We start from the raw sequence: 9,477 nt of genomic DNA on the forward strand, positions 1-9,477 counted from the left end.
AATTCAATCTCAAACCAGACACAAAATCTGTAATTTACCTGCTCTGACACATACATCCATTATGTTTTTAATTATGTATATATTTGATTTTATTGTATGTCCTATTTAGTGAAACTGAGCCCTTTCCGAAAGTTAAATATAGGCTTACATTTACAATCACAATGAGGACATGCAGAGCAACGGCGTCAAAATAAAAACAAATCATGGCTTTTTTCTCCTCTAAAAAGCGTTCCTATCAATCTCCATACATGTTTTCCTCATTATGACTGCTTAAATATTAAATGTTCACTAAGGTGCCATACTTTCAAGGGCAAAATCTTAATATTTGATGTTCAGTGTTGTGGATCCAGCTTTACCTCACACCTGAGTAAAATTGCGTAATTTTATGAAATAGACGCTGACAGAGAAAAGGTGCCTCATAAACGCGTCATTTCTACAGTGGCGCAATCTTAAACTAGTAACGTTTTTTACTTAAACACTTGAGGTCTTCGACTCGTGGTGAGATGAAAAGCGTTAGCGTTATTTCCTTTTCGAAAAACTTTATAGCGTTGAGTTTTTATTTACTTTTTACGAAAGCAGCGGCATTGCGGGTGGTGTGCGTTAACCACGCCCTCACTGACTGACAGTCTATCAGTGCAACACTCTCCTCCCTGAAACTCTCGAGAGCCAACTCCTGCAGAAACTTCACTGACTTCACTTCAGAATCGTCTCGTGTTTGTGGAGTCACGCCGGATTGCGCGATACTTCTTCGGACTACACATGGAGAGTGAACTGAGAACCTGACGGGTCTGTCACTGGTAAGAGAGCTGTATTACTCACTCGATCATACATCTGGTTATGTTTTTAAGGAGCCGACGATAGCGCCAGAACTTGATTTCTCGTGAGATTTTGATTGATGTGGTTTGTTTTGACTGTAACCTGCGGTGCAACATGCATGCAAATCAATCTGAGACAGCATTTGGGCTTATACTAATTTAGAGACCATTCACTACCATTGAAAAACCGACTGGAGAAGACAAAATGTGATTAAAATGGTGATGAAACATTGGATAAACAGTTAAAATTGGGTAAAAATGTAAAAATGCTACAGTACAGACTGAACTAAATATGTTATACTAAAAAAAAAAAAAAAAAACGACGTGAAAAACAATTTTAGCTATTTTTTATAGTGTATTTAAAAAGACAATATGGATAGTCTTTATTTTATTTACATTTATTTGGATGTTATTCAAAAAGTTAGTCCATCAGTCATGTATGTTTGAGTGTTGCATTCTTTGTCATTTCTTTGTGCATTTTGTCTTTTTTAATTATGGTTTTTCCCATAAATGACTAATAACAGAAGCTTATAAAATATAGCCGACTTATTTGTTGTTTTCCTTCCATTCATAGTGGTTTTTGTCCAAAGATGGCCAGGTATAACGTATGCTACCATGAAAAGCCCATGGGCTTTTTCTACAACAACAGAAACATATCCTCGGATGAATGGGACCAAACGCAGCTCATCCTGGTTCAGGTCGCTGGATCCATCTGCTGTTGTTTCATCATAATGGCCAACGCCATGATCATTGCGGCAGTGGGGACAAACAGGAGGTTTCACTTCCCCTTCTACTATCTCCTCGCCAACCTTGCCGCCTCAGACTTTCTCGCTGGGATCGCTTACGTGTATCTCATGTTCAATACAGGGAAAATATCTCGCGAGCTCACCGTTCACGGCTACTTCTTTCGGCAGGGTTTGCTGGACACAAGTCTCTCCGCGTCTCTGACCAACCTCCTGGTGATCGCCCTCGAGCGCTACATCTCCATCATGAACTGGAAGGTTCACAGTAACCTCACCAAACGGCGCGTGACCCTGTTGATCGCCCTTGTGTGGGGTATATCTCTATTCATGGGGGCCGTTCCTAGTTTGGGCTGGAACTGTATCTGCAGTCTGGACCTGTGCTCCACATTGGCACCCATCTTTAGCCGGAGCTACCTGATCTTCTGGTCTGTGTCCAACCTGGTTCTCTTCCTCATAATGGTGGGCATATACTTGAGGATATACATCTATGTGACGAGAAAGACTGTTGTCCTGAATGCACACACTTCTAGATCTATTCAGCGGAAGAGGACGCCAATCAAGCTCATCAAAACTGTGATGACCGTGCTTGGTAAGTTCTGGAGATGCTCTTTTAGATATGGTCTTGCGAAAGGGATAGTTCACCCAAAAATGAAAATGCTCATGTTGTTCTAGACCTGTGCGATCTTCTTTTTTTCTTTGGAATGCAAAAGAAGATATTTTATAAGTCAGTGGAGTCCTTAGTCAGGATATAGGCATATTTCAGTTTTGACAGGAATGGAAAAAGAGGATAGAAGTAGAGTGCGTTCAATGGATTGTACTGTAATTTAACATCATTACTGATTATTCAGCTGATGAAATGTCGTTCCAAAAAACTTTATGTAGGCAAGAACCCCATAAAATGTTTAAAGTTATGTGATCTAAGACCTTTGTGCAGTGTGTGCTACTGTAAATACTGTAGTCGTTCCCTCAAAGCCTCATTTTTGCGTTTAATCCAATATGGCATCTAACTGCATTAAGGTCTTTTGTGGGTTTGGACCCAACTGACTTTAATTGTATGGTCAAAAATGGTTAAAGCGTTCATTAATTTAAATTGTCTTATGCGTTTCACAGAAGAACAAAATGCAGTGAGTTTGTAGTGATGCAGTGAGATATTTGAAATGGAAAATACTTGGCAGAAATGGTCAAAATGTATGAATTTTGTGGCGGGGCATTGCAGTAATTTCGGTGCATCACTACAAAGTTCCAACAAAACTATTTCATCCATAGCCAAAAATCCATAGGTTTTTTTGCCTTTTCAATCATACCAGTTTGTATTGATGCACTGAAATTTCTGCATTTGAAAAAAACTTTTTGGCAGGTTCAGCTGACTAATCAGTTTGCATTTTAACCTAAACTTTAATTATGTTTTGACTGTTTCAGTTTCTGTTTCATGTATACAATCTGGACAACCTAAATCAAGTAAACATGTCAGCTGTCTGAGCATTCTTCCCCATTACCAAAAATTATGCTCAAGTAGCTGTATGTTTAATTTGTTGGACTTCGCATCTTTTCCGAAGACATTCTATACAACTGCTTTATAACCAGAAATGACAACACCCTAAAAAGCATAAAGAATTCAATTACCCAACTGCCCAAATGTAATTATCCAAACTAGTTTTGGTTTGATGTCTTGGTAAAGATATATATATATATATATATATATTCACCACTACTGGTTTGGAATGACGCGATGTTGAGTAAATGATTACAGAATTTCTTTCTTTCTTGTATTTTCTGTGAACTATCCCTTAGTATGCCAATACTAAATTACGTCAAGTAGTCTGATAAAATTGAAAGTGAATTCATTGCACAAATGCGGCTCGTTGAACCGCCACATGCATTCCTGACTGTGATATGTATCAGAATGTATCATCACTCCTCAGTCACTCAAAGTTCAATGGCAATTACAGGATATGTTGGTTTATAGTTTTCCCACAAGGCTCCATTGCTCTGATGAGCTTTCCAAAGTCCACGCCTTTAGCCTGTAAGCATGATAAATGCTCCCAGACTGCAGAATATGTTCATTTTACTCACAACAGAGGCTTGTAGGGTCTCAAATATTTCTTGCCAAACTTGTAACCCACTCAAACGTGGGTGATGTGGGACAGGGTGGGTAAATATTTCTGCAAATTTATTACAGACATGACAGATATTTAGATTGGAAAGATGTGATCTCATATCCTGTTAACCGCGTGCAGATTTTTTGGAGATGTTAAACTTGAATGAGGAGATGTAGACGAGAATCTGAAGAGTTAACAATGAGACACAAAACACAAAACCTTCCACCATTGCAATCATTGTCATCATAAATTCAAAGGTTGGATTTCTTTTGCCTTTTGTTTTACTTTGTCTTTTATTATAAAGTGTGTTTGCAAACAATCTACCAGACGTTTTGTCTGCAAACAGGCCATTGATAAATAAGAGTGTGTGATAAAGGGAAGGAAACGATACATTTAATAACTGTTAACATGTCATGTGGTGAAAGTGCATTTTCATCATTCATCAATAAAAAGTTCTTCAAGGTGATTTTCAAGTTAAATATATTTTAATAAATTTTTTATCAATGTTTTGTAGAGTTGCATCACAACTTTTTAAAATATTAATAAGCAGTGAAGTAAATCTACATGATAGGATATATATATATATATATATATATATATATATATATATATATATATATATATATATATATATATATATATAATTTTTTTTTGTAATACATTTAAGTATTTAAGATACTTAAGAATCATTATTAATTAAAAAATTCTCAAAAATGCTCTTTATAGAAAGTGTATATTCATATATGTAATGTAATAATGTCAGGCCAGCATGTTGCAGAGAAAGAAAATCTGGTTTTATACCAGTTTTTAGGAGTATCTCTTACTGCTTCAAGTTGCAGATAGGGCCAAAGTGGAGGAGTCGTCTGTTCCCTGCACAACAGGCTTCCTCCAGGCCTGTATAATTATCTTGCACAAGGTGGCTCTTTACACTGCCTGGCATCTGAATCAAACCACCAGCACAAGTGGCCTGTTGCCTTGGAGTAAAAGAGCGTGAAACTCATACTTGATGCATGACTGTCTTTCACAGCAATTGCTCACATGTGTGAAAATCCGTTTTTGGTCAGATGAGATCGCTTTGTTTTCAGGAGGGATTGTTTTTGGAGAGACAGTATAATGAAGATACGTGAAGATTCACAGCCCAGTACTCATCAGTTATTTCTTGTACGAACTTAAGATAAAAGCAGATGCCTGGGTTTCAGAAGCATGCTACATTCTTTCTATGTTGTCCTGTGGCATGCTTGGTGGTAAAGGTTACATTAATCCGTTACACAACTCCTCTTTTGAGAAATTCTGTTGAAAACAGAAAAGAAACCACACCACTGGAAAAAGTACCTTCTTTATTTCTTGTAAATATTCACTCCACATGTGCAAAAATGTATATTTTCTGTGTACATGTAGAAAGAACAAAATCACAAGCTTCACAAGATAATTAAATGTGAAGTTCAATGTAAATTGTATGACCGCAAGCGACAAGCCTTTTGGATATACAAACTCAATGCAAAACTGCTTGTGACACAATCAATCAAAGCTACTAAGAAAATATGTTTAATGAACAGTTATGAGAAGTGGGATGCTGGATTAAATGTGGCTAATTCATACGAATTTGTAAGATCTCACTCGTACGATTTTATATGATTTGTCTAAACCCCAGTGTCGGTTAGGCTTAGGGGCGGGTTTAGGTGTAGGTCATTCGTACAAATTCATACGAATAAAATACGTACGATGTGGCAAAAGCCAATTAGCCAACTCGTAAAATATGTACGAATTGCCGTAATATTGGGTGGTACATCTTGATGGAAAATATGAGACTGGAGGAATATATATATGTATTTGAATGCTTCTGTGTTCTTTCTAAAAGAAAAATAAATTTTGCGATCATCCGTAAAAACTTTGCGTTCCCCCAAGGAAGTTTGTTTGCTTGCAAAACCTTTGATCCCCAAAGAAACTTTGCATTCATTCACAAAATGTTTGTGTTCCCCAAGCTTGCTCTCAAAACTTCACGTTACCCCAAGAAACAAGACCTTTGCATTTCCTGAGAAACTTTGCAGTTGCTCTCAAAACTTTGTGAAAAAAGGAACTTCCTTGTGAAACCCTTATATTCCTGTGAGAAACATTTGCGTTTGATTGCAAAACACTCAAAAGTTTTGCGAGGGAACTACTTCATTTAGTTTCATTTATTGTTTATGCCTGATTCCTGTTCCATCTGTAGCAGTGCTGGCATTATATGGTCTATTACACAATTAAAAAATCTTTCAAGGTCTTCTTTTAAAATAGTTGTGGCCCCTTTGAGGCTCTGTGGCCCTGCCGTACCCAACCCTCTCGCCACTGCTGTTTGTTATGCCTTGTGATAAATGCATATATGCAAAGGGCGCTTACCACTCTGTGCACATCTGCAGAAAACATGGCGCTCTGTCCTCCTCCACAACCGTTAAATATGATTAAAGAGAACGAGTGTGGTAAACTTACTAGAAACCACAGAGGAATCCCCATTTGATGAGGTTTAGGAGTTGATGATGACTCATCTGAAAGGCTTCTGATTGGCCGTTGCGTTCATAAACACAACGGAATCGTGTGTGATTGGTTGTAAAGTGCAACACGAACAGATTGATTTCATTCATGACAGCTGTAATGGATTTAGTTTAAATCAAGACATTTTGTCCCAAGCCCCCATTAATTTCCGACCCATGGCCAGGGGAAGGCTAGTCTTTCTCCAGCCTTACACACGCTCCACTAAGGTTATGACATGTTTTACAGTAACAATATCTAAACTTCTTTAAAATGAATTAAAAAAAATTATTTTTAGTAGTGAAACAGGTGGTGGGTTTTGCACGGCTTTGTCAGGAGAAGCTCTGGCATCTGAAAACAACAATCTCTTTGTTCATTTTAGTCCTCGTGAGTGTTTTCTAATCTCGAAAGACATGCTGCTACATGTTCCTCACCTGAGATCTGTCCTGTTTGTCTGAGCTTGTTTTGCCTTACGGACAGGATTTCATATGAACTTAACAAGAATTATGGGGAACCGTGAAAGCAGCTTTGTTGCTGTGAATCATTCTACCGAGGATCGAAAACAAAAGTGTTATTGAGCATGTTGGGGCAGAAGCACATTCTCTAAATGTAGTTGAAAGAAACAATGAGGAAAATCACGGCAGTGTCTACAACAATGCAAAATGAAATGTGTGTTTAAGGTTGATCTTAGGGGTGCAGCAAGGCATATTTATTTTTTGTGAGAGGAGACGAACTGTGGAGGGAACAAATGGCAAATGTCTCTGTTTTCATTTCCTTGAGGAAAGAAAAAAAATTTTTGTTTCATCACCTTCGTAAGGTTAAACTGTAAAACTTTCAACCCTGTTGTATAAGTTACTAGTATACGTTTTATTAAAATAAAGCATAGATTTAAAAAAAGATATATTTACAGACAAAGACATAAAAAAAAGTTACATTTATATACAATATTTTTTAAATAAAAATAATATAAAACTCATTTTTGGTTTATTTAAATGTTTATTTATATATTAATAAACACTTATATGTGTAACATGTATGTGATATCTTCAAATGTATATTTTTATCATAAAAAAACAAAACCTGAAACCCAAATGTTTGTCTCTTTAGGAGCATTTGTGATCTGCTGGACCCCAGGACTTGTGGTTCTGCTCATGGATGGACTCAATTGCGAGGAATGCAAAGTACTGAAATTCAAACGCGGGCTGCTGCTCCTCGCCGTCCTCAACTCCGTCATGAACCCGATCATCTACTCCTACAGAGATGAGGAAATGTGGACCACTATCAAGAACCTGATGCGCTGCGTTTGCAGCGGGACGAGGCGACAGAGGTCATCCAGGGCCAACATTCAGCGCAACTCTGGTCGGGAGACTAACAGTAGCCTGAAAGAGAACAACGCAGAGGACAGCAAGGTCTCCACAACGGAGATACTGACATCTTGAAGGTGGGCCGGGTTCGTTTTGGACTCTGTGAGAGCCATTTTTATCATCCTGATGTGCTATTGCTCCTGAATTCTACAGTCTGCCCTCAGAGATGAAAATATAGAGCAGAACTCAAAGGGAATTTAATGACAGTGCAAAGCAATGCATTATTTCTACCATTTACAGTGATAGTCACCCACATAAACGCCTCCATGCAGCATGTTTGAGTATGTGCACGACCCACCACGTCACGTCTCCCACAGCAAGGCACTTGTAAAGTTTCACTTTTCCTCATTAATTCATCTTCTGACCATTTTCCCAGATCCTCAGCAGATTTCGTTAGTTTACTGTACTGCCATAAATCTGTGTGAATCTACATTATTTTTTATGTATAATGTACTGTTTAAGAGGAGTCTGACATTTTTTTTTTACATCTTTAAATTGATGTATATAGTATGTAGATCATATGTTGACTTGATGTAGATATTAATGGAAGCGTTTGAGAGATTTCATATGCATTTCATTTTCATAGTCTTCATGTGAGAGAATTCGTTTTTAAAAGATTTACTGTATATAGTTGAACATTACATTTAAATTTTGATTATGTAATACATGAATAAGTGCTCAAATATGCCCATGTAAATACATATCAGTACTTCTTATTTGTTTTGTTTTTGTGGTTTCATGTCTAAAGAATTCCCATTATTCAATATTACACAATTCTAATTGTACAAAATGTTGCTTATTTCATATATGTATATACCAATGCACTCACTGTGAGTGGGAGTAAAACATAAACAAAATCTTTAAATATGAAGTTAATTAATTTGTCAAGTTAACTGCTGTTATAATGTGAATTGAATAATCTGAACATATTATTTCACTGTGTTGAACTAAAATACAATGATATTTTTTTTCTTAAATAACATGATTCTTTTTATGCTTCTTAATAAAAACAATTTTATTTTTCAAAATTGCGATTTTATATTCCACAGAAAGTTGTTGCTATTGTTAACTAAATGTATTTACATATTTTTTAGTAATTAAAATAAAGCTGAACTAAAATGAAATATTAGACTAAAGAAAAATATAAACATAAATGAAAATTAAGAAATGTTGCAACTAACAGAAAAAAGTAGAACTACTAAAACTGAAATAAATTTAACTAGAAATATAACAGATCTCAAAATACAGATCTCAAAAACGTCCTTCCGATTTTTAATTACCTATTTAATTTTTGATAAATTCCTTAAAATTATTGGGTTCTTTTTCAACTTTTCATCTTAACAGTCCCTCCGCCGCTGAACGAAACAAACTGTGATTGGTTGTTTGACATGTCGGTGAAACGATCTCATTGGAGGGCCTCGGCCAATGAAAGCTGCCTTGAATTCGGTTTCGCGAGATTAGGTCAGGGGTACAAAATAAACCGGTTACCTTTCTTTAGGCTCTGAAATTGAGAAATTGCCCATCTTACGCAATTCTGTTGCAACAAGCTGCTGCAGATCGTCCCACCTGAGCTCCAGTCATGCACCTGGAGTTGCGACATGGTTTAATTACAGCATGACGAAACTACAACGGTGCTTCAGATCAGGGGTTCCTGGGAAACCAGCTTTTTCTGTTGAGACCTGGGCAAAAATGTTATCAATGGTCACCTGCAGGTCCTCATGATTTGATAAAGAAAACACACTGGGAAACAGGTAATATACACAAGGTAAACACTGCATTCACAATGAAATTAATTAGTAGGCCTAATCTAATTCATACATATTAAATCATTTTTACATTATTAAAAATACACACGGAGTGGCTGATACATTCTTTTGCCACTGAATACACATTTTTACTAATATCCTGAACGTTTATGTATCCTTTAATTTTAAAGATCTGAGGTAAATTA

The 9,477-nt window shown here is 36.6% G+C and overlaps 1 protein-coding gene across 1 annotated transcript; it reads left to right on the forward strand.

Moving 5' to 3' along the window:
* The first annotated feature begins 483 nt into the window (after window positions 1-483).
* LOC127942542 (lysophosphatidic acid receptor 3) lies at window positions 484-8,267 on the forward strand. The gene is made up of 3 exons (XM_052538320.1): window positions 484-797; window positions 1,390-2,147; window positions 7,270-8,267. The coding sequence occupies exons 2-3, from the start codon at window positions 1,406-1,408 to the stop codon at window positions 7,599-7,601; spliced, it is 1,074 nt and encodes a 357-aa protein (XP_052394280.1). The 5' UTR covers window positions 484-797; window positions 1,390-1,405; the 3' UTR covers window positions 7,602-8,267.
* Window positions 8,268-9,477: the final 1,210 nt, after the last annotated feature.

This window comes from Carassius gibelio, chromosome A22 (genome assembly GCF_023724105.1).
Source record: "Carassius gibelio isolate Cgi1373 ecotype wild population from Czech Republic chromosome A22, carGib1.2-hapl.c, whole genome shotgun sequence".
In the NCBI taxonomy this organism is placed as follows: domain Eukaryota; kingdom Metazoa; phylum Chordata; class Actinopteri; order Cypriniformes; family Cyprinidae; genus Carassius; species Carassius gibelio.